Here is a 24,734-nt window from a genome sequence, read left to right as displayed (position 1 = left end):
TAAAAATAAAAATACAGTGAATTTAATGTCTTCTAACATCATAGTTTGTGGCACTATTTCAAGCTTTAATGCAGACCCAAAGCAGGAGAAGAAATTACTCTTTCAAAGCTAAAAATACATATTTTGCTGTACATTACTCTCTTTACCAATCTTCTCCAGTTATGCTTTGAAATTTGTATTTCCAGTTTCTGTTTCATTGATTATATTTTTATTTTCTATGGATCACGCATACCTAGAAATGAAGTGTCTGGGGCATCCTGAGCACACAGTTATGATCCCACTGACATCAGAATACACATTATTTTTATGTGTACATGGAACATTCTCTAAAACCATATGTTAAGTCCCAAGACAAATCTTAATACATTTGAAAGGATTGAAGTCATATGAAGTGTGTGATGGTTTGAATAAGATTGGCCCCTTTAGGCTCATAGATTTGAATGCTTGGTCATTAGGGAGTGGACTACATACATGACAGGGATTAGGAGGTGTAACCTCTTTGGAGGAAGTGTGTTCTTCTATTTTGTTATTGTCTTCCTGACTTTGACTTTAAAGGGATCAGAGTATAGTATGACAAGGCAATGGCAGTTGGTTTTTCTCCTCCAGAAAATGTAAACAAAATATTTGCTGCTCAGTTTCCTTCAGTGGCCAAGGACAAAGAAGAGTGTGAGCAGACCTCAAAGTCGTGCAGTAGAGGAGGTTAGAGCCTGATCATCAGAGCAAAGAACTGCAGGCGACAAATTCAACCTCAAGCTGTTGTGGGATGGGCCTGTAATTCCAACATTTGTGAGGTGGAGCAGGAGGATCTTGAGTTCCAGACCTACCTGCATAAAGAAATCTCAACTCAAAACTTAAACCTACCAAATCAGAACACCAAACAGTAAGTTTCATAAGTAAAAATTTAGGGAAAATGATAAGTCAGCAAGTTGGGGGGGGGGATTTCTTGATGAGCTTTAGTGGGATTTCTCCTCTTCTGATAAATTATAATTTTCTTTAGTCTCTCTGACAACACTAAAGTTTAGAAGTCTGACTTCCTTTAGTTTTAAGGTGTCTTAGAACAAGAAAATCTATTTAAAACCTTTATCTGGGCTGGGGAAATGACTCAGCAGGTAAAGATGCTCACCTCCAAGCTTGAAGACCCAAGTTCAATCCCTGAGACTCACATGGAGGAAGGAGTAAACAGATTCCTGCAAATTGTTCTCTGACCTCCACACTTGCTATTGCATGCACACCCACACACATACACAAAATACACAAATCTAATTTTAAAAATATTAACTTCTCTATTTTAACTTAACACACCAAATGTGATAGTATGAAAAATTATAATTAATAATTTTCATCAAAAGATAATAAGGTTATTAATAAAAAGTAAACTTTTGTATAATGTTTATTTCCGTTATTCAAAAGTTATAGTAGATTTTCTTAGTTTCTTACTCTCCTCTCTTATTTCTGTTTTTTCAAAGGCCTAGAGAGAGCATAGAAGGTTAAAGCTATACATTAAATATTACCTTGATTTCCTTTCTTGATCCACAGTCCGTACCCCATTCCTATGATCTTGTTTTCCACACTATCCAGAAAGCCTGCAGGGTTGTTGGAAACTTACCTCCATGGAGTTTGTCATCAGGCCGCCAGGGAGCAGAGACAGGCAACTTGGCTTTGCTCAGTGGGCCCAGGATGGCTGCAGACCAGTAGTCCTGGGCTTGTTAGTTTGCTAGGGACAGAGTCGGGGCCCATGAGAGGAGGAGGGAAAGTCCAGGAGCTGGAGAAGAGAGGCAAGGCCAAAGAGAGGTCTGGCAGGTTCCGTGACAGTTTGTCAGTTGCCTTGGTCATATTCACTTTCAAGAAACTCTGATCGGATTGGAATGGCCTGCCAACCCCTTTCATTTTAGTTTATTTGGGGTAGGGTTCTTTTAAATCGAGGTGGTAATCTAATTTTTAAATATTTAATCTTGTGTGTGCGCCTGTGCATGTGTGTACCACATGTGTAGAGATGCCCACAAAGACCAGAAGAGGGACCAAATTCCCTGGGGCTGGACTTACAGGTAGTTGTAAAAATCACCTGATGTGGGTGCTGCAATCAGACTCTGTCCTCTGTAAGCAAAGTACATGCTCTTGAAGGCTGAGCCATCCCTCCAGCCCTGGTAATGTCATCTTCAGGTTTACAGATCTCACTTCTGAATGAGGCTGCTCTAGAAGAGAGAACTCAAACAGCAGCAGCAGCTATACACCTGACTTTAGAGACAGCCTTTACACCCCTCTCCCCTGGCCCGCCATCTCAAGGACACTGGACCTTTAGCGGGCAGCTCTTTCCCTCCCACCTTCTTGCCCTCTATTGAAGAAGATCTGAGCAAGTAGCAGGGCCTGAGGTTGGGCCCTAAGGAGGCAGGGAAGATGCTTTCACACAGCTTGCTCTAGTGCTTTTAGCTTAGAGATTTGCACTAGACCATGCTCATCCAGGGCATGTAAAGAACTATCTCAGAGCCAGCAGTTTTGCTGTTTTGTTTATAGTAATTCTAACCCAATATATTGTCTGCAGTGGGTAGTGCCTGTCTGCATAACTGCCCATATGCCTTGCTCCTCTGGCTTTGCACAGGCTGTCCCTTCTGCTAGAGGGCGCTCTTTGCCAAGAGAGTTGCTGAGAAGTCAGAGAGAGGTAGCTCTTTATGTAGCTGCACCTTACAGCTGTTCCCATCTTAGCTCTGATTATACTCCATTGTTTCTTTCATAAAACCTATTTGCTTTATATATCTCCCAAGAAACTGTGAGCTTCTTGAGAGGAAGGACTACCTTCTTAGACCCCCAGGCCTACCACACTATTGATATGTAATAAACGTTGGCTGAGAGAGTGAACAAATGAGGGGCACCTGTGGATGGCCTCTTCCCCAGTCCTGCCTCCTTTCTGTTCGCTTGTTTGGTTTTATTATATTTGGGAGGAGGTGGTTTGGTTGTTTAGTTGGCTTGTTTTGGTTTGGTTTTGGTTTTTGATTTTAGAAGCAGGGTCTCTTTACATAGCATTGACTGCCTTGGAATTCACTATGTAGACCAGATTAGCCTCGAACTCACGAAGATCTGCCTACCTCTGCCTCCCAAATGCTGGGATTAAATGCCCTGCGTGGTATGTTTAGTTTTTTTATATTTGGTGCTATGATTAGCTCAGTATCTTGTACAAGCACCCTAATTACGGCCCTAACCCAGCCTTCTTTCCAATTGGATGGCTGAACAACCGCTGCTCTTCTGGCTTGTTGAGAAAAAGAAGAGAGTGGCTGTTTCACAAAAAGCACTCTCCTATCACGGAAGCCAAGGGGCATGGGGACACCACACTAGCAGTTTCTCTGTCTTCCCTGTAGAGGATCAGTGAGACTGGTAGAGCCACGCCGGGGGCCTTGTGTCTTTTGTGTGCCTCAGAAAAAAGGAGTATAAACCACAGGAACTTTTCATCTCATGCAAACTAAGAGGGGAGGGACGATCTCTCCAACACTGCCTGATTGACGACTTCTGTAGCATGGGGGTCTGGGGGGGGGGGACAACAAAACCCCACATTTGCTCCAATCAGAAATCTACCTGCATGATCCCGGGGCACTGAAACTAAAGGTGCAGGGGAGATGCACAAGGCTAACCTTTAAAACTTACACTCTGCTGGCAGAAAATGCTGCGGGCTGCTAGGCATGGTTATGTACACCTGTAAAACCAGCGCTTGAGTGACAAGCGGGGAAACCAACCAGTTCATGGCTAGCCTGGAGTTCAGAGTGAGTCCTTGTCTCAGAAATCCTTTTTAAAAACCCACAGAACTGTGTGCTAATAAATATTCAAAACTGTTAGCAGTGAGGCTGCTGCTCCTAACTTTGGACACCTCTTTTTAGAACTATCTGGTGAAAAGCTGGGCTTGGGGGCTCATGCCTATTCCCAGCCCTTGGGAGATGGAGGCAGGAGGATCATAGTGAGTTAAAGCCAACCTCAGCTATATGTTTGTTTGAAATGTCTAGGGAGGTGGCTCTGTATGAAGAGTGCTTGCCCTACAAGGTTAAGGACCTGACTTGGAATCCCCAGAACCTGCTTAGAGCCAAGTGCAGCAGCTCATTGTAATCCCGGTGTTCCTACCATAAGACAGGAAGTAGAGCCAGGAGGGTCCCAGAAGCTTGCAGGCTAGCTAGCCTACAGAAAAGAGAACCTATCTCAACCTCGGTGGAAGGCACGGACCAATACCCAAGGATATCCTCTGACCCTCACATGCATGCTCCCTCCACGTGCATGCTCGCACACAAAACAAACTGCCCCCACCAAACCCCTGCTGCCCAGTGAGACCACTACCTTCCTGGGAGCCTTTGGAAGCTGGGTGGTGGGCCCCAAAGGGTCAAAAGAGTAAGAGGAAATAACAACCAACAACATATCTCAAACACAGTGGCAAAAATACTGCACAATACAGCATTACTGTAGGGATTTGGGTATAAACCATGGAACCTGGTAGACAATTGGAAGCCTCAGAAGGAAATTAGTGGAGCTGAGGAGTGGGAGCCGTGCCTAGCACTCCATCACAGGCTCCAACCTAGTCACCCAGGCAACACTACGGAGATACGTGACTCTGGTAGGCTCTCCACTCTGCCTCGTACAATCACAGGCCATGACTACATTTTACCTCTCCAGGCAGGGAAAGAGAGGCCTTCCAGTGAGGCTGGGCAGCCCTTGAAAGCAAAGCCCATCACTTCGTCTCTACGTAAGCATCCAGCAGCTGATCGGGAACCTATCTGTTTTATCCTTTTCATCTCAAGAATTCCTGCCAGGGAAGCTATTGGGTGGGAGAACTGGAGCATGTGCTGAGTTTGTTACCCTGGTGGGGCAGGACCATGCTAGGCTGTGTAGATGGAGATAACCAGGGAGAAGGCTGTCAAGGGACACCTCAGGTTGCAGAGCAGAGATCACAAAACAGGTTGATAAGGTGTAAATTCCATCTAGAATGCCAGTCTTGCTTCTCCTCCCCAGCCCTGGTGCCCCTGTCTCCTAAAGCTTTGTGAACTGCTCACTCAGAGCGGGTTGCCACATCACCAGACTGCAGGTAAAAGGTGCGGGTTGGTTAGCAAAAGGACTTCCCCACCCACTTCCCCCTAGCTTCCTCTTTCACCAAAGCCCTTTGTAGGAAAAGGGAAGGGCGATTGTTCTCCTTTCCCATCTGCCCACAGAGATTACATCAGTAGTCCCACTGTCTAATCAGTCCCCAGTGAGGCTTCGGGAAATTAAAAGGCACCTTCTGGTTACTCCGATGATGGCATTACTTGTAGTATCCAGAAACTGAGGGTCAGAGGTCGCAGCCTACAGACACACAAGTCTTTATAATCTGGGTTTACAATCACATGTAAAAATGTTTTAAATTGTTTTATTTCTTGAAATTGTGTTGACCACTTGCTATGTCTGGCAAGTACAACTGAATAAGTACAAGGTAACTCAAAAGGTATAGTTTAGGATTTTTGTTTGTTTTGGTAATTTTACCTAAATTGTCACCATTTCAGAAAAGTATCACAGAGCCAATAGAATCAGAGCTGGGGCTCAAACAATATGGCAAAGTGTGGTGCCAGAGAAGCCATACACACACACACACATACACACACACACACAAGCCAGGTTTACTGATCAAGGTTTAATCAGTGGACACAGGACTTAGGTACAGGAAGTTGGAAATATAGTCCTTCTTGGCACCCTAAGTTTAAAAGGACAGGTAGCAAGGGTTCACCCCTCTACCAGCAGCCCTGGGGTTATTTTCAACGTAATAAGGGTATTTTTAAGGTGTGTTGTAGGGATCTGGAGAAATGGTTCAGCAGTTTCAAGCAAAGTTTGGTTGCCAGCACCAAAGTCTATAATTCCAGCCTCTGGCCTCCAAGGGGACTAGCCTTCATACACACACACACACACACACACACACACACAGAGCCATGACCAAATTTCTTTGTAAGGTCTCTTGGTGGAGGCTGGGGTTCTTTGTCCCAGGTCCCTCTCCCAGGCTCTTCTTGAGCTCTTGGCTTCTGGAAGAAGCAGCCTTTGGAAGTGCTAGCCCAATCTCCTTTCCTTCGGCTGAGTTCCCAGGCTGCCACTGAAGTCTTGTGATGTCTAAGCGAAGGAAGAACTTCCCATGAAGCTCCCCTACCCTGCTTCAGCTCAGCAGTAACACAACCATCTTCAGTTCTACTGAAACTTGACTAACCAAGCAAGATTAAACAGGAGACTGAGTATCCAACACTATACCTAGTACTCCAAGGAACTCTGTCCCAGATCTAACACCCTCTTCTGAACTTCCTGGGCACTAAGCATGCATGAAGTGTACATATGTACATTTCAATATACATATATGTACATGTATCATATACATAAAAATAAATGAATAATTCTAAATTTGAAATAATAACAATTGAACGAACAAATGAATAAGCTTACTATTAATTACTTCACTTTTGGGTTATGGTGAATATTAACTAATAATTAATTGTTATAACAAAATACTTGACACAAGCTACTTAATAAGATTTATTTAACTTACAGTTTTGAAATTTCAAAATTAAACGATTAGTACAGACTCTATGCCAAAGGTTCCTCCTCCTTCACACCAACAGCAATGGGAAAGATGGGAGTGAGCAAGTGATTACACATCAGACCAGCAGAAGGGACGGAAGGGGCCAGGTTTGCTGCCTTTCTAACAGCCTTTTCAGAGCTCAGGAAGATCTCAGTGCTCTGGAAGCACCACAGGACCTCCCACTAGATCCCACCTCTTAAAGGGCCAGCCACAAAGGGACTTTTGGGGAATACAGCTAAACTGTATCAGAATTTCATAGTAACTTTTGTATTAGGATTCAAACTTAGTTCTAAATTGATTAGCCTCACTTTGACATTAGCCCTTAGAAACTGAACTGGTAGTGCGACTTTCAGACTGAGTGTGCTGAGGCCCAAGAGAGTTTCACAGGAAACCAGCAGCCGCTGATGCCCCGCCTACATCCGGCAGGAAGAGCCAGTCTTCGGTTTCTGCATGCCAGTACCTGCACACCAACGTATCTGGGCTTTCGTCCTATCATGTAGCCCTGTAGAACCAGCAAAGGCTAGTCCACATTGCCAAGACAAACTTTAAGGTGTAGTTTTCGCTCTAGAGCTCCCAGTGAGAGCAGCACTTCTGAAATCCCTACTCCTCTCAGTTTCTCCCTAGTCCCTGTCACCAACCTCTCCTATTGGTTTGCTTTGGAGTCTTAGTTATGTTCCTCTAGACCCCTAGTTCAGGACCTGCTTCTGTGAGACCCTCTTCAGACACTCACTAGCTCTCCAGGTGATAAAAAGCCACATGCACACAGCAGACATTTAAGGCTACCTAGAAACCACTCCACTTAACACTCTAACAATGTCTAGCAAAAGCCCCCCCTTTTTTTCTCCTTTATTTTGGAGTAAAAATAACAAAGAGGAAGTAACCCATGGGGTTGGGGGAGAGGATGGCTAAACACAATGGCAGACTTCAGTCGGGTCCGTGTGTTTACCAAAAGGAAAACATCTCAGATTTCTTAGATTTTTAAAAACTGATTTATGTTGTGATAGGCCAAGGATGAATAATTGCATCCAACTAATAAGATGTACAAAAGGTTTGATATATGATTAACTATTGTTTTTAATTATATTTACCAGCAGATATTTTTCTTTAAAATTATCAAAATGGTTTATTTCTGATCAAAATACTCATTGATGTTTTATATTTCAGATATCTAAGATGTTAGTCTTCACTTTTTTGGAGACAGTTATAAAGATAATGTGTCATTAGTATTCCCAACTGCATGCATACATTGTACAGCATATTAAAAACTGAGAAATACTTTAGAATTAAACTGGTCCAAATGAAGCATCTTCAGATCTGAAAAGAAAAAGGGAAGGGAAGGGAGGGGATGGAGGAAAGGAGGGAGGGAGGGAGGAGGGGCAGGGAAGGAGGGAGGGAGGGAGGAGGGGGAGGGAAGGAGAGAGGGAGGAGGGGCAGGGAAGGAGGGAGGGAGGGAAGGAGGAGGGGCAGGGAAGGAGGGAGGAGGGGCAGGGAAGGAGGGAGGGAGGGAGGAGGGGCGGGGAAGGGAAGGAGGAAGTTAGTAGAGCAAGTACTTTATTTGCATTACAGTCATCACCAACTGGGTCTAGCTTCTGTGTGCGACCACCTTCTTAAAGGAAGTGGTTCCTGGCTCCACCCTTTGGTGATTGTTTGGTCAGTTATCCAACGTCTCTTAATACTATCTCTCACAAATCAATCCCCCTTTCCTAGAAATAAAATAATACAAGATTTGAATGAGATTCTGACCCTCAAGATCCCTGGACAGTGTGATTTATTTTCTACCACTAGACTGCATCTAACACAGATGCCTGATTTCCCCTCTCTCGTGCTCCTAGATTTCCTTCTGATACAGCTATAGTGTCTTTACGTGAAGTTCCAACATTCTCTGTTCATGACTTTCTTAGAGTGGTCTGGAATCCTTTAGAAGGTAAACCTAGTGCCTACCCAGTGAGACAGGACAGAAGGCTGAGGGGTAAGGCATCTGCAGAACTCAGCCTCCCCGCTCTTCTGGCCGAAAAGCAGGCCTCTGCCACACAAAGAAAGCAAGTGGTTCATTGTCCCAGGCCTTCTCGGCAGAAATGCCAAGGAGAAGACAAAGAACAACCAAACCCTTGAGGTGGTATAGCTAACTGCCGGTTGGTCTCTTCTGGCCACACACTAACAGTCTCTCTTCTCCCTTCAGAGGACTAGCGATGGTGGCAGAGCCAAGCCTGCAGTTACATGCCTCCTTGGTGCCAACCCGCAGGATAAAGGAATGTAGCCCAAAGGATTTTTTCTGTGGCTACCGACAAGCTACCCTGATTAACGTCTTTCATACAGTGGTAGGTCTCATCTTAGAGCTGTCTATAAGCAACTCCTAGCAGAGCAAAGCTAACGAGTCTCTTCCTGCGGTGCTGGGAATAGAACTCAACGCCTTATGCATGCTAGGCCTGTGCTATACCCCCAACCTCCTCCCTCTCAAAGGCCCATTTCTTAAGGTCAAGAAACATACCTCCATGATGCTTGATTACATGTCTGGATCTATGAAAAGAGAAAATGGAAAAAAAAAAATTTTACTTTTATACTGCTAAGTACTAACAGACATCCAAACGTATTACAGTAAGATTGGTAAAATAGATTGTTGCTAGCCTTGAGTGCTTGTTGACAACTACACAGAGATCCACCCCTGTCTACAATCTTCAGTGCCACACCTAGCCAAGGTACTGGAGCAGTCCAGAATTGTAGATGCGCAAGGGCTGGGATTGCAGGCCAAGGCCTGTGCCTCCCCAATATGCTCTTTGGCACTTTGTGTGCACCAGGCTGCCAGGAAAACTGGAGGAAGCCACAGGAAGAAGTCTAGGACAGTGGGCGCTGCTTCTGCCCCCCCCCCCAGCAGTGAACTACCCAGCATGCTCCACTGATCAGTGCTGTGGAGGTATTCCCCAACAATCTCAGTATGCAAATTTTTGAAATAGCAAAGCAGTTTTAGGCCCTGACTCAACACAGATCAAGCTTCCAGAAACTAAGGAAGAGTGTGAAGACTCACCCCAGTTGACGACCTTGGGTTCCTTCAGAGTGGTATGTGAAACTCTGCAGGCATATTTGTCCTTCCCATTGGGTATGAACTCAGAGTGAGCCAGGAGATAGAAAGACCAGTCCTTGTTGAAGGACAGATCTGACAGCTCGACCTTGTCCATCTTCACCCCGTTCTTCAGCAGTTCAATTTCAATCTGGGGCGGATGAAACTGCGACACGTAGCAGTTCAGGTAGTTTTGCTTCCCGTTCTCTACCGGGTTCCGTGTGTACACTTGTACTTGTGGGGGACCTAAGGATGGCAGGGAAGGACAGATGACAACTGCACCTCCGTCTATACTGTGCCCCACGCTACATTTGGTCATCTGTACCTCCCAGGTCCGTTTCTGCTCTCACTTCCTGTACGGGCCTTTGGTTTTTCCTACCTGGCTTGTAGACTGCTGGAGTTTTAAGAAGCTTCTATTGGAGGCTCTCAAGAACTGCGCTCATCCCTTCCCTTAAGAAACCCCATGGCGCACGTACTTTCCAAAATTCCATGCCTCGTCCTGCACACCCTCGGCTGTATCCGCACCACCTTATCTGTTTCCTCGTCTGCTGCGTCAGCCCCTCTCACTTTTTTGTTTTTTTATCGCCTTCCTTTTTGCTTATTGCCCCTCCCTAGACTTCCTGACCTATATTGTCTGCTACAGAGCTGAAAGCTGAGCATTGCCCCTCGGGGCGGCAGGGTTAGGATTATCTCCTCCCTCCTTAGGTTCCTGTGTGACTCAGTCCAGGGGTCAATCAGGCCAAGATACAATCTCTCTGTTCCAGCCTAGAGTTTAAAACAAAACAAAGCTCTGATTTCATGAACTAAAAAATGAACAATATTTAAATATCTACAGAAATATATATACATGTGTATGTGTATATGTGTGTGTGTGTATATATATATATATATATGTGTGTATATATATATACACACACACACACACACACACACACTCCATTAGAACTGAGTGGAGCAATGGACACAGGAGTAGAACATGCATTTCTAGTCAGTGCTTTCAGATGGTTGCCCTAACTAGACATGGCAATATAGGGGAATGGAAAGAAAATACTATAAACTCGTTCTAATTGTTATTTGTGTGTGTGTGTGTGTGTGTATGTGTGCATGTGTGTGACTGTGTGTATATGAGTACCATAGCTCTTGTGTGGATTTAAGAGTCGGTTCTCTCCACCCACTAACTGGAATCTGAGACCAAACTCAGGCTTGGGCAAGTGTCTCTACCTGCTGAGCCATGTCTCTGACTCTTTTGTGTTTTCCCCAGCCATTTCTCTAGCTATCTTTCCGAGAAAAAGTCTTACTGAGTCTCCAGACTGGCCTCAAACTCTTGTCTCAGCCGCCCCAGGACTGAGATTACTGGCATGAGTCACAACACCTGCCTTATAATATACTTTCAAATACACATATATTCGGAGTAATGGTCTCTAAAGGACAGCTGTTTTTCCACATAGAGAAGGCAGCAGGAAGAAGGAGGAGCCTCTGGGAACTGCGGTCAGCTGAACGTATCTAGAAGCCCTGTCAAGAACTAGAGTTAAGGTTTCAGTGAAGCTTTGAGTAATTTTCCTGTAGTTAGAGTGAAGATAAGCCGGAAAGCTCCTTGCATTTGAGGTTTTATTTTTTATTTATTTATTTTTTTAAAATTTATTTATTTATTAAGGATTTCTGCCTCCTCCCCTCAACCGCCTCCCATTTCCCTCCCCCTCCCCCGATCAAGTCACCCTCCCTCATCTGCTCGAAGAGCAATCAGGGTTCCCTGACCTGTGGGAAGCCCAAGGACCTCCCACCTCTATCCAGGTCTCCTAAGGTGAGCATCCAAACTGCCTAGGCTCCCCCAAAGCCAGTACGTCATATAATAATCTGAGGTTTTAGTAACAAGAATAATAAATGCCACAGAGGTCAGAGGCCAGGTCCATCCTTCCTGGAAACCTCTAGGAAACAACGATCTCTTCCTGGACCACTAAGACAAGTGTTGGGCTAGGTTTGAATCTGGGCTCTGCCACTTTGCTACCTCTGTGACTTTGTAATTTGTTTATCCTCAAGAGTCTCGGTAACTATATTGAATTATCTTTACCCCAGCGTTCACAATCTCCCTGACTTTGATAAACTTTCCGTTTTCAAAACTGAAAGTAGATGTTCTATGTATCTTGGAAAGAACCAGGCAGTGTGCCAAAAAGGAACGCCTTTGTGAAGGACCAAAGGCCCAAGGCAGCCCAGCGTAGTTAGCGGACTATGACCCAGGAAGGCCAGGGGCACTTCTAGAAACAAATGAGGGTTACAACCAAAAGGTCTACTTTTACCCCAGATGGCATAAATCAACCTCACTTCCTAATCCCGACTGCCATCAATCCTTTGTGTGAATAAATTACTTAAAATCTCGATGCCACGGGTTCCCCAAAAGAGGAACCATAATGTTTACATGGTAGGCGCAGTTTCAAAGTTATAAACCAAGCAGCGTCCTCAGCATTACAATAAACTGTCATACCCAGCAGCCTATATGATTATTTTAAAAACATTAATGAGACAAGGTAAGTTAATGATCAGAAAGCTTTGGAAACAGCAGAGCTGGGACCCACGCCCATCTCTCTAGACTTTGGCTCCGTTGGATCCCAGGCGCCCTAAAGTGCAAAAGCGGCTGGACGGCCGCGGTCTGACTTCCCGGGTTCCCCGGGTCCCAGCCCTGGCTTCCAGGCGTTCAAGGCTCTCTATTCCGCACCTTCAGAGCAGGCCCACCCTTCTCCCTGCGCTCAGAGAGTCTGAGGGTTCCGGCAGGTAAAGAGCAGGAGAGAAAGTTTTCCTACCTCCAGCGCTGACTGTTCGTCCACCCAGTCGCAAATCAGCCGCATCCACACCGCTGCCTCAAAGCAGCAACAAGGGGGCGGCGGGACCCCCACCCCTTCCCCGGGAGATCCAACCCTAGCTAATTCCGTTGGGACTAAGGAGAAGTTAAAATTAACTCTAGGAGAGGGGAAAGAGGCACTCACGCTGAATGGCATCCAAGCAGGCTAGGGAGCCAAGTATCAGAAAGACCACGACCACAGAGCGAGCCATTCTGCGCGCTGATCCGGAGCGAATGAGTGCCGCCCGGTGCTGGGCGCGCACTCTTATAGTCCCCAGAACCGCAGCCAATCAAGACCCAGATCCGGAGGCCGTCACCAGTCTCCTAGCTCGTGACGCTGAACTAGGTTAAAGAGGGACTTTCCCATTTTCAGTTTCATGTTCTTATAAAGTCCCGTGGTGCTTGGAATAGCCGGGGCTGGACCCTTCTCACCCTGAGCTTGATGTAGGGATTACTGGCTGATCCAGCTCTATTCGTTCTAATGCCAACAGTATCCCAGTCCGAGAAGAGCTTAGGACCTGAAGTTTTCATTCTTGAAAAGTAAAGCCAGACTCTCTTTTAAGAGCATTAGCTGGCAGAACTGAATCAAACCTTGGGTTATAAATCCAGCCCAGGAATTCAAATGAGGTTTCAGGATTCCCTGCCAAAGACCCTCCTGCCCCAAGGGCAGCTCAGAGATTCTCGCTTGCTTCCCCCAGGTTTCTCCTTTGAGAGTTTTGGGAGCACGTCCTCGGGTACCGTTGCTAAATTTAGGTAAATTTCAGTTCTGTTTGTAGGTTTGGAGGAAAGACAACGGCTCAGAGCTCTGAGTTTCCAGACCATTCTCTTAGTAGTTCCGCCCTAGAACAGTGTGGTAAACTGAGTGGAAAAAGAAGTGACCTGAGTCCACGAATAAATCCTTTTTCTGGATAAGGTCGATAAAACTGAGAGGCGTTCCCTTGGGGGTCCTGTTTTATCCGCTTGGAAGACAAAGGCAATTTTATTCAGAGTGTTTATTACATCAGCTATGGACCCATCAAGGAAGTTAAACTCCTGGCCAGCAGCGCGCATGACAGAGACAAGCGGTGACCGCCTGGGTGCTGGAGACACAGCCGCCACGAGTAGCCGCCAAGTTACACCAGCTTTAGAGAGCGCGCAGTAGGAAGCGGAAGTGGAGCATAGGGTCTGGGATTTACCGTAGCGACTTCGGGCTGGGCTTCCCCAAGGAGCACATAATTTCTGGATTTCTTTGACATGTTTTTAAAACCATTAACAATCTTTAGTGTGGAGCCCGTGTCTAAACTAGAGAAAACAGAATATTCTCCACGGACCTTAATGAGATAATAAACAGATACCCACTCCTACAGTGCCGACCCAACACATAGTATTTTTATCCAGTAATGTTTAAGGATCATAATTATTTTGCCATCCCATTCTGTAAGTCTGAAATATAAGAATAATTGTTATGCATAAAAGCATAACTTAAGATACTTTTCTTCATCTAGTTTTAAAAAACTCAACACATTTAAGACATGAACTATTAATGTTAAATTATACTAAACACATTAGTGTTGAATTAATTGACTAGAAGATGCTTTCAGAAGCTAGAAAACTACAGGGCTTTTTTGTTTTGTTTCGTTTCTAGTTTACTGTATCACAGAAAATTACTATATTTAAGTTCATTGAAGATAGACTCTTTTCTACTCACATATAAACCCACTTTAAAAGTAGAAAGAAAGAAGTCTCAGGAGGGATGATGAGAGAGGTGCACGCATTCCAGTCCCGAGTCCTGGAAAAGCTGACAGAAGTATTGCTTAGGCCAGAAGTTCGAGACCAGTCTGGACTATAAGGTTTTATCTCAAACAGAGAAGAGTCAAGGATGGAGAAGTATTTTCAGTTTTCTGCATGTGGGGACTTCTGTGTTTTCTCAAACTCCCGTTTATGGCACGTCTGGATGGTAAGACTGAAAGGAAAGAAAAACTGTCGTTCAAAAGGTGAGTGCTAGGGAGGTTGCCGTCAACCCCTGGGACCCACTTGGGAGAGAATCAGTTCTGCAAGCTGTCCTTCGATCCCCCCCCCCCTCTCTCTCACACACACACACACACACACACACACACACATCTACACACTCACACACTCCGTCAACAAACAAATAGAAAAGACAAGAACCCTGTGTGTCTAAGAGGACCGACCTTGGGAGCCCATAAACATGACAATTTAATATTATAATATTATACTATTGTATAATCTCCCAGGAGACTAATTAACTGGTGGCTTCTTTTTCTTGCTACATGATTGCCTAAAAGATTTTTGCAATCAATACTTCAAGATAGCAAATATTGGCAAGAATTCTTTCAGAAGAACTAGAATTTTTATGCACTCCTTACGATAGCAATGTAAACGGCATAAGTATTTTAGAAAACAATGTAACAGTTTTATTTAAAGCAAAACATTTTGGGGCTAGGGAGATGGGTCAGTGGTTAACAGCAATTGTTGCTCTTGCAGAGGATTGGGGCTCAGTTCCTAGCACCCATATGATAACTGACAGTGTTCTGTAACCCCAGTTTCAGAGGATCCAAGGGGCATGTACACGGGACACATACACACATGCAGATAAAATGTCCATACAAACAAGGCAAAGTAAGTCTTAAAAAGGTTTTAATTAAATATAATGGACCATTAGATCTAGTCTCTGTACTCAGGTGTTTTCCAAGGAGAAAACAAAAGCATATGTTATACAATGACTTGTACATGAACGTTCACAGCAGCTTTGCTTGAAAAAAACTGTAAACCAGCTGGGCAGTGCTGGTGCACACCCTTAATCCCAGCACTCCAAGGCTGGGGGGGGGATCTCTGTGAGTTCAAGGTCAGCCTGGTCCACAGAGTGGTCCCAGGACAGCCAGGGCTACACAGAGAAGCCTTGTCTTGAAAAACTAAAATAAATAAATAAGTAAAGCTGTAAACCAGAAATAATCCAGATAACCACCAACAGATACAAAATTTGTGGTGTAGCTCTGTCGATGGAATACTACCAAGAACAGACAAGAAATCAACTAATGATACAAGAGCATGGATCAAATAATAATTCTGGAAGAAGCCAGACAGGAGGATGTACTCTGCATGAGTCTGCTTATTTAACTTACAAAGATCCAGTAGTCTGTAGTGACCGAAAGCAGGTGAGTGGTTCCCAGGGTACAGAGGGGGCCTCAGAAGTAGGAGGAAGTGTTGGCGGTGAAAACTGTTATTCAGAGTTCGATGTTGTTTTACAGACGTGCTCTTAAATCGATACTCGCCATGTACTTCAATATACTTACAGTATATTACTTATTATGGTTACAAAAGGTAAACCCTGTGGCTGGGGAGATGGACCAGTGGTTAAGAGCACTTACTGCTCTTTCAAGGCACAGGATTTACATACAACCCAGCACCCACTCTGTTAACTTCAAGTCCAAGAGATCTGACACCCCACTCTGGCCTTTGTAGGCACAGGTGTGCACACACACTAAATAAATAAATAAATAAACGCTTAAAAGAAAGATAAACTCTGATACGCACAGATACTTATTGCTAGATTTTAAAAAAAGAACAAAGTGCTTGGAAAGAAAGAAAAGTAAGCTATCAAAGTGGGAGACAGGAACAGGTTAAGTTCATGTGAGGGGACCTCTCCCAGCAGTTTTCTGAGACAGGTTTGTCTACACAGCAGGTCCACTGGAAACAATAGGGCGTTTTGCTGAGATCTTCCCAATGCTGTCCTCAGTCCCTTGCTAGTCAACACATGACCTAACATCAGCACCGACAACATCTAGGAGCACTTAGACATGCTGGCTCTTGGGTCCATCTCAGACAAACTGTAGCAAAATCTCCCTTTAACAGCATCCCAGATGACTCATACATACACCACGAATGTGAAAGTGCTGACCCAAACCATACAACTGTTTTGAAGGTGGACATCTTTATTTATAAACAAGAAAATTGAAACAGGGTAACACATATGTAGGGAGAAGAAGTTCTACAAAATTGGGATAATTTCATGTATGTCCATTGAATTTGCTTGTTTTCACATTAACAAAATGTAGGTAGCTTCCATGTTGTTCTGTTAGCAGGGGTCCTTTTGTTCAGGCAAAGGCAGGTAATGTCATTTCCATTATCAAAGGCTAGTGGGCTAGCCTGCCAGGGTCAGAGACATATTCCTCCAAGCTCTGAGAACTAGAGATTTATTTCTAGAGCCTGGAGTCATACATCTGAGGCTGAGAGCTCTGGGTGTCATGATGGAACTTATGGCTCTGCATTTTGATTGTCAAAGGTCATGTACCCAGCACCTAATGAAACCCTTGGTTTGCAGCAGCAGCAGTCAGTGAATCAATCAGTTAGTCAGTCAGTCCCCAGCAGGCCCCAAAAGCCCCCAGCAGCCAGTGTTAAGGTTCCTAAACCTTTGATATGGGGATCTTCAGCCTAGAACTCTTCTGGTGACCATGACTCCCAATCCCTCATCTTTAGCAGCTCAACTTTTCACCTTCTGTATTGTCTGAGTTGGGGTTTTTACTGCTGTGAAGAGACACTATGACCATGGCAACTCTTATGAAGGAAACATTTCATTGTAGTGGCTTGCTTACAGTTCAGAGGTTCAGTCCCTCATAGTGGAGAGCATGGGAGTATGCTGGCAGGCATGGTCGTGGAGAAATAGCCAAGTGTCCTTACATCTTGCAAACAACAAGAAGTCAATTGAGTTACTGGGCAGTATTCTGAATACATGAAACCTCAAAGCCCCCACAGTGACACATGTAGATGGACTTTTCTTTCCCAACCAACAGTTCCCAAATGACTTACACGGAAACTTAAATAAATTATGAATGCTCATCTGATAGCTCAGGCTTGTTACTAACTAGCTCTTGCAACTTAAATTAACCCGATTTCTTATCTAAATTCTACCACATGGCTTATGGCTTGTTAGCTCATTTTTTACATGTCCTGCTTCTTCTGTGTCTAGCTGGTGACTCTGTGACTCTGCCCTTCTTCTTCCCAGTCTGTCTCTCCCGCCCAATCTCTCCAGCCCATCTATAGGCCAGTTTGTTAACCAAAGGGAATAATAATATTTACAGTACAAAGATTGCTCCACAGCAGACATATTTCCTCCAGAATGTATGGACCAGATTAAAGGTGCGTATCATCCAGCCTGCTCCAACAAGACCACAAATCCTCCAACTTACTCCTAATAGTGCCACTCCCTATGAGCTTATGGGGGCCAAACACATTCAAACCAGCACATGTATGCTTCCTCCATCCTTTGTCATCTCTGCCCGTTGCTCTCAGGAACTCTTTAGCTACCTCCTCACTGTAGCTGCACACCACTGTCTCCTCTTCATAGTTGTCTGGGCTGGTTTCTTTTTTAATTGATTTTATTGAGCTCTACATTTTTCTCTGCTCCCCTCCCATCCTCTCTCCTCCCCTTCAGTCCACTCCCAAGGTCCCCACTCTCCCAATTTACTCAGGAGATCTTGTCTTTTCCTACTTCCCATGTAGATTAGAGACATACATTAGATGTATGTCTCTCTTAGGGTCCTCATTGTTGTCTAGGTTCTCTGGGATTGTGATTTGTAGGCTGGTTTTCTTTGCTTTATGTTTAAAAACCACTTATGAGTGAGTACATGTGATAATTGTCTTTCTGGGTCTGAGTTACCTCACTCAATATGATGTTTTCTAGATCCATCCATTTGCCTGCAAATTTCAAGACGTCATTATTATTTTTTTTCTGCTATGTAGTATACCATTGTGTAAATGTACCACATTTTCCTTATCCATTCTTTGGTCGAGGGGCATTTAGGTTGTTTCCAGGTTCTGGCTGAGTTAGTTTCTTATCATCTTAACACAAGCTAGAGTTATTTGGGAAGAGGAACCTCAATTGAGAAAATGAGACACCAAATTATCTGCAAGTCTGTAAGTCTTTTTCTTGATTAATGTTGTGGTTGGGCTCAGCCTAGGGACAGGGAGGTGGTGCCACCAAAGGCAGGTTTTTATATAAGAAAGTAGGTTGAGCTAACCATAAAGAGTAAGCAGGTAAGTAGCATGCCTCCTAGCATTCTGCTTCAGTTTCTGCCTTGACTCTGCCCAGTGATGCACTGTTACCTGGGAGTATAAGATGAAAGGAGCCCCTTCCTCCCCAAGTTTGAAGAGAACTACACCCAAATTCCCAAATATTGTTTATAAATGTTTCTTTCCATTTAAAGGGGATATGCTATAGATATAAATGCTTTACATTGGTGTGAATCTTGGTTTGTTGATACAAATTTAAGGTCAATTTCATTATATGTATATTTCTGCTCTTCATTAAGGTATTGTGTTTGTGCAGCTCATTTAGAAATGTGATGTACAATTAAGAAATATAGGTTAATAGTAATCTATAATAGTCAAGCTTGTAGTCTTGTTAGTTATGTCTTCTAGATATATAGAGATGTATTTCAGTTAGAGAGATAATCTTCAAACCTTTCAAAGACCTACAGAATATGGCATTTAAAATATTTTAAAAACTTAAGACTTTTTATGACATGAGACACATCTGCTCCTGGCTGTACCAATCTACTTCAAGAGGATGATGGGCATCAAAAAGGCTCCTCATGGAGTTTGCTAGCCATTTGGGCAAGAAACTGCTCTTGCTTGAACTTCTTGCCTAGACCTACAGGACCCACAGACAAATGACTGCTGAAGCTGCCTAAAGAAGGTAAGACGGTCTGTTCAGGGTTTCTGCTTCATGAAAGAGTCTGCCAGACATTCTGAAGGACACAGAAGAAAGTGATTAACAAACTGCCAATAAAGGCCGAACTGTCTTTGAAATTTCCTGCTTCATGGAAAAGTCTGCTGGATACTATGGGCCTGTAGGCTGAAGATGGATGCCCCAACGTTACAGAAGAACTTTGGGTGACTGTCCAGACAGTGAAATGTGTCTATCAATTCTAAAGTTTTGGAAGTTGCTTACAATGCACTTCCTGTTTACTTAGGTAATATTATTTCATTCTGGAGTCTTTGATGGTTGAAGAATAGATAGTTATAGTTTTCCTTAGTTATGATAAAAGATAAAGTAGATATAAATATTGTAACTATAATTCTTGCTTAGCAACAGTTTTGTTATATGTAATTTTACTATGTTAAAGTTAAAACCTTCCTTTTTACTTATACAGAAAATTGGAGGTGATGTGGGATTCCCCTCTGTATGCTGTGATTACCACTGATTAATAAAGAAGCTGTTTTGGGCCTGCAATAGGGAAGAACAGAGCTGGGCATGGAAGACTGAAATGAATGCTGGAAGAAAGAAGGTGGGGTAAAGGAGAAGCCATAAGCATCTTCCAGAGACAGATGTGCCAGGACCTTGCTGGTAGGTTATGAGCCTCCTGATAAAATATAAAATAATAGAAATGGGTCAATTTAAGATATAAGAGTAAGCCAGAAATACACTTAAGTTATTGGCCAAACAGTATTCCAAATAATATCGTTTCTGTGTAATAATTTCTGGTCTGGGAAGCCAGGAATGAACAAATGGCTTCTGCTTACAGCAGCCTGTATAAGGCTAGGGAAGACACAAGCTCCCTCTCTCTGCCTGCTTGTTCTCACTAGCAAGTCCATTCCTTTACCCACATTAGAGCCTACTACTTCTCTGGAATTCTGGTCTGTACTGAAGACAAGCTGCGACATCCCACCTTGTAGACTGAACAAATTCTGGATTCTTGGATCTTCCTTTGGTAAACAGCCATTGTTGGACAAACTGGACCACAGTCCATAGGTCATTCTAACATGTGTGTGTGTGTGTGTCAGTGTGTGTATTCATTCTATAAATTCTGTTCCTCTGGAGAACCCTAATATACCAGAAAACAACTTAATTTTTTATAGAAAAATTACACATCATAGTGCTTACAGCAAAGAACTATTTCCTTGCCACTAATCCATCCTAGCACAATGGAGGCAGAGGCACAGATCTTTGTGAGCTCAAGGTCAACCTGATCTACACAATGAGTTCTTAGGCAGGCCAGGGCTACATAGTGAGACCTTGTCTAAAAAAAAAAAAAAACACACACACAAGAACAAAAACAAAGCACAGTACACAAATACACATATACACATCAGCAAAAACAATAAAAATAGCTTGTTAGCACTTTTATTTTGTGAGGGTTGGTGGTAGTGGTTTGTGGGGGTTTTGTTTTGTTTTTGTTTCTTAAGACAATGTCTCACTATGTAGCCTTGGTTGTCCCTGTAATCACTCTGTAGACCAGGCTGGCCTCAAACTCACAGAGATCTACCTGTCTCTGCCCACCAAGTGCTGGGATTAAGAGTATGGGCCAGCCGGGCGGTGGTGGCACACGCCTTTAATCCCAGCACTTGGGAGGCAGAGGCAGGTGGATCTCTGTGAGTTCGGGACCAGCCTGGTCTACAAGAGCTAGTTCCAGGACAGGCTCCAAAACCACAGAGAAACCCTGTCTCTAAAAAGCATAAAGAAAAAAAAGAGTGTGGGCCACCATGTACTTTCAACAGCCTAACACCCTTAAGGAGCCTTGCTTCACCTCTATATCATTTATATAGATAATTGAATCCTAATGAACAATCATTTCAGAGTTTTCTCCACATCATACCTTGTCAGACTGAATAATGTTCCCCCATTCCCAGAAGCCACCCTCTTTTCTGGAACCTGCGAATTTGTTATCTTTAAGGCATGTTGCTGATATAATCAAGGCTGAGAACCTTGGGATTGGATTACTAGCGAAATTTTGAGCAAATCTATTTTAACTGTGTAGATCCCAACGAGAGATGACTCAGTGGTTAAAAGCATCAGCTGTTTTTCAAAGGACTCAGGCTCAATTCCCAGCACCCACACAGTAGATCCCAGCCATCTGTAATTCCAGTTCCAGGGGATCTGATGCCCTCTTCTGACCTCTGCAGGCATCAGACACACACCTGGTATGCATACATACATGTAGGCAAAACATTCATAGACATAAAATAAACAACTCTAAATTGTTTTAGTCGGGGAACTATTTTTTTGACTATGGTTATTCGGGCAATACTGTTACAGAAGCTCAGCAGAGGCATTCAATAAGCAAGGCTAAGACAAAGGAAGAGGTCGTGAATCAAGAAATGAAGGCAGACTGTAGAGACAGAACACTACACTCCAGGGCCTAGCGTCTCCAGAGATCATTGCGGCCCCATCACCACCTTTGTTTTAGCTCCAGGAGACTTGTGCTAGACTTTGGATCTACAGAAGTACAAGACAACAAAGTGATTTGAGCGAGAGAGTTTTGAGAAACTCATCGCAGCAGCAACAGAAAACCAGCCCAACCCTCCTTTCCAGAAGCCTACAGCTTTGGACCTGGTTACCAAGAACTTAGCTCCACATAAATGTTTGCCTTTCCAAAGTCTAGTTTGCCTTTGACGAAGCAGGCTCTGGCTTCACAGGGTATTTGGGGGTACGCTCATATTGGGTGTTCTCTGCTTTATGGCTTTATGGCTGAGGGGAGTTGGAATTTTTGTTAGAGCCTTGCACCATCCCCTTCCTTCACCACCTTCATCTGAGCTGGGTCAGCCCTGGGAATGCGGGCCCAGGACGGCAAGAGAGGGACCAGTCCTGGATATGTGCCTTATATACGTTATTCCAGAGATGCCACATCCCAGATGGGCCAGACCACCTGGGCTCCACTTGAGGTTTACAGTGTTACAGGGGGTTGAGAATTACAAGAGGGAACTTCTAGAACAGGACAGAAGTGTCCACAGTTTTGCCTTTTTTCTTCTTAGCCTGTACCAAAAAAATTCCACAATCTGCCCCAGCTTGTCCACCTAACACATCAATGCCCACAAAAATCATTCAGTTACTCAGCAGTTCTGTACTGGTTTCTGCTACCTGCTAAGCACAGGGGAACTTTTCCCCAGAGGAGCTCTGTGAACTGTGGTTTATAGACCTGCAAATAGATAGTGATATCAGAACAGCAACTCACTCTCCAGGGACCCAATAAGGAGTGGTCAACAGAGGACCTTGGAACAAGGGGAAAGAATCCGAACTTTGCCCTTTGGACTGTGATGCAGTGCCAGCAGAGACAGGCTTGCTGCCCCCACACCCAGGCAGGGTTTATCTATGTAGCCTTCCTGGAACTAATTATCAAAGCATAGAAACCATGTTTATGTAACTAGAGACCTAGACATTTCTATGTGGCAGAGTGAGGCCTCACTATATAGCCCTGATTGAAACTTAATGTGTAGACCAGGCCGGTCTCACACTCAGAGATGTGCCTCCCTCTGCCTCCCAAGTGCTGGGATTAAAGATGGGTTTATTTGTTTAGTTTCCCCATCCCTCCCACCTCCTCCCCTCTGTCCTTGGTCCTTAAGACTTTCCTTCTTTGTTTTGGGGTGTTGTGAGTCAGACTCGGGGGTCAGGTATGCTAGCTCTACCACTGAACTACATCCCCAGCCCCCCTTTTTCTAGTTATAAACTACACAGCCATAAGAAAATTTCAGACAGTATAGATAATAATAAGATCACATGTTAGTCTACCTTCCAAGATATCCACCACCAGTACACTGGTGTATTTATGCCTGGACTTTGCTCACACAGATATGTGTATGGATACACATGTTAACGAAAGTCTAATCCTCCTGAGTATATTTCTATGCAAACTGGCTTTTAAATAACCATATGTCATGGATACTGTTTCTCTGACAGTATAGATATGCACTGTGACTTTATACTTTCATAATATTTTCTTATATAAATACATCATACTTTTTTAACAGGTGGGTTCTCATTATGGAAGGACGTGAATGCTCAGATGTCTTCCTGCTTGAGCCTCCTGAATGCTGGGATTATCAGCTTCTACACCACACCCAGTTTAGACCATGCTTTTTTAAACCTAATCCTTCATTGGGGCATTTCCAGTTTTCCCTTACTAGCCCATCCTCTGTATCATGAAGCTGTCTTCCAGAGACTTTGTAGCAAGTTATACTTCCCACCTTAAACCAAAAGATCTACTTAGCTCCCTATACCTTCCCTTGATGGTTATTGCCACTGAAAAATGGCCTTACTTTAAGTCTTTAAAGATTGTTGTGTAATATTTTGATCTCATTCTGACACTCCCAATACGGCCGGTAAAAGTTTGTTTTGATTCAGAGGGCGGAGCTAGCTACTGAAACAAAAGTGAAACCTTCCCAGCAATGCTGAAGCACGCACCAGCCTGTTTTTATTGGGTTTCAAGGTCTGAATTGCTGAGGACAGACTGACCAGGTCTCTTCCTCAAGGGACAGGTTCCACCAAGATACAAACTCAGTTCAGAGTCCAGAGCATTAACAATTATTTGTTTGTTTGGAGCTAGCTACTAGCTGACCAAAATTAGCCATAGAGGTTTTGGAGGACTGAGGACAGACAGGGCAGGGTGTAGAGAGGGGTCTTGGCCCTCTTGGTTCAAATAATGAGAGAGAGAGGAGGTGGCTTCTCCACTGCTTCTCTGATCACTTAGGTTCTTATCCCAGTAGCTGACTCCCAAGTTTTTATTGATAAATAGTAATTAGATAAACGCTTAATTTGGAACCCCACGTGGGGTGTCATTTGTCGTTGGGCTTTTCTTTGGGCCACCAGTTCAGAAAAAATGATGCAGCGATTTGTATTACTTACGAAAGCTCAGTCAATAGCTTAGACTTGTTTGTAGCTAGCTCATATAACTTAGATTAACCCATTTCTATTCATCTGCGTGCTGTCGCAGGCTCATTTACCTCATCTACATATTATACCTCATCTACATACTGTACATCCTGCTTCCTGTCTCCTTGTATCTCCACCCTTCTTCTTCCCAGTGTCCTCTGTGCCTGGAAATCCTGCCTAGCTACCGGCCATTGATTATTGGGCAGCTATGTATGCTCTTTGCACTTCTGTTTGCGAATTCCCTATCTATGGTACTATTAGCCAAAACCCCTGGCTACTGAAGATGTGTGTGTGTGTGTGTGTGTGTGTGTGTGTGTGTGTGTGTGTGTGTACAAATTCGACATAGGGTGTCATGTAGCCCAGAATGGCTTTGAATTGCTCTTCTGGCCCCTAAGTTCTAAGTGCTGGGTTACAGGTGTGCATGCCACATTTGGCTGAAGTATCTTTTATTTATTTATTTGTTTGTTTATTTTTGAGGCAGGGTGTTGATGGAGGAAGGTCATTGGTTAAAATAAAGAAACTGCTAGGCCCATTGGATAGGCCCACCCATAGGTGGGAGGAGTAAACAGAACAGAATGCCGGGAGGAAGAGGAAGTGAGGTCAGACTCCGCAGCTCTGCTCTCCGGAGCAGACGCAGGAGAGA

The 24,734-nt window shown here is 44.0% G+C and overlaps 1 protein-coding gene across 2 annotated transcripts in view; it reads right to left on the bottom strand.

The window, feature by feature from the left end:
- The window catches only part of B2m (beta-2-microglobulin), a 48,577-nt gene extending 35,845 nt beyond the window's left edge, over positions 1 to 12,732 (bottom strand). Inside the window, exons 1-4 of one of the 2 annotated variants that reach the window (XR_012909701.1) lie at positions 12,593 to 12,732; positions 9,582 to 9,860; positions 9,048 to 9,076; positions 7,759 to 7,873 (exon numbers count right to left, since the gene is read on the bottom strand). Coding sequence is in view for 1 of the 2 variants with exons in the window: in XM_075961987.1 (XP_075818102.1) it covers positions 9,063 to 9,076; positions 9,582 to 9,860; positions 12,593 to 12,659 (360 nt within the window). In the remaining variant the exon portion in view is untranslated. Of the gene's footprint in view, positions 1 to 7,522; positions 7,874 to 9,047; positions 9,077 to 9,581; positions 9,861 to 12,592 lie in introns of those variants that run through there. The other variant, XM_075961987.1, reaches the window with a different exon arrangement.
- Between the last annotated feature and the right edge of the window lie 12,002 nt (positions 12,733 to 24,734).

Source organism: Microtus pennsylvanicus, chromosome 2, assembly GCF_037038515.1.
Source record: "Microtus pennsylvanicus isolate mMicPen1 chromosome 2, mMicPen1.hap1, whole genome shotgun sequence".
Taxonomy (NCBI): domain Eukaryota; kingdom Metazoa; phylum Chordata; class Mammalia; order Rodentia; family Cricetidae; genus Microtus; species Microtus pennsylvanicus.
This window is presented reverse-complemented; position numbering and strand designations above follow the sequence as displayed.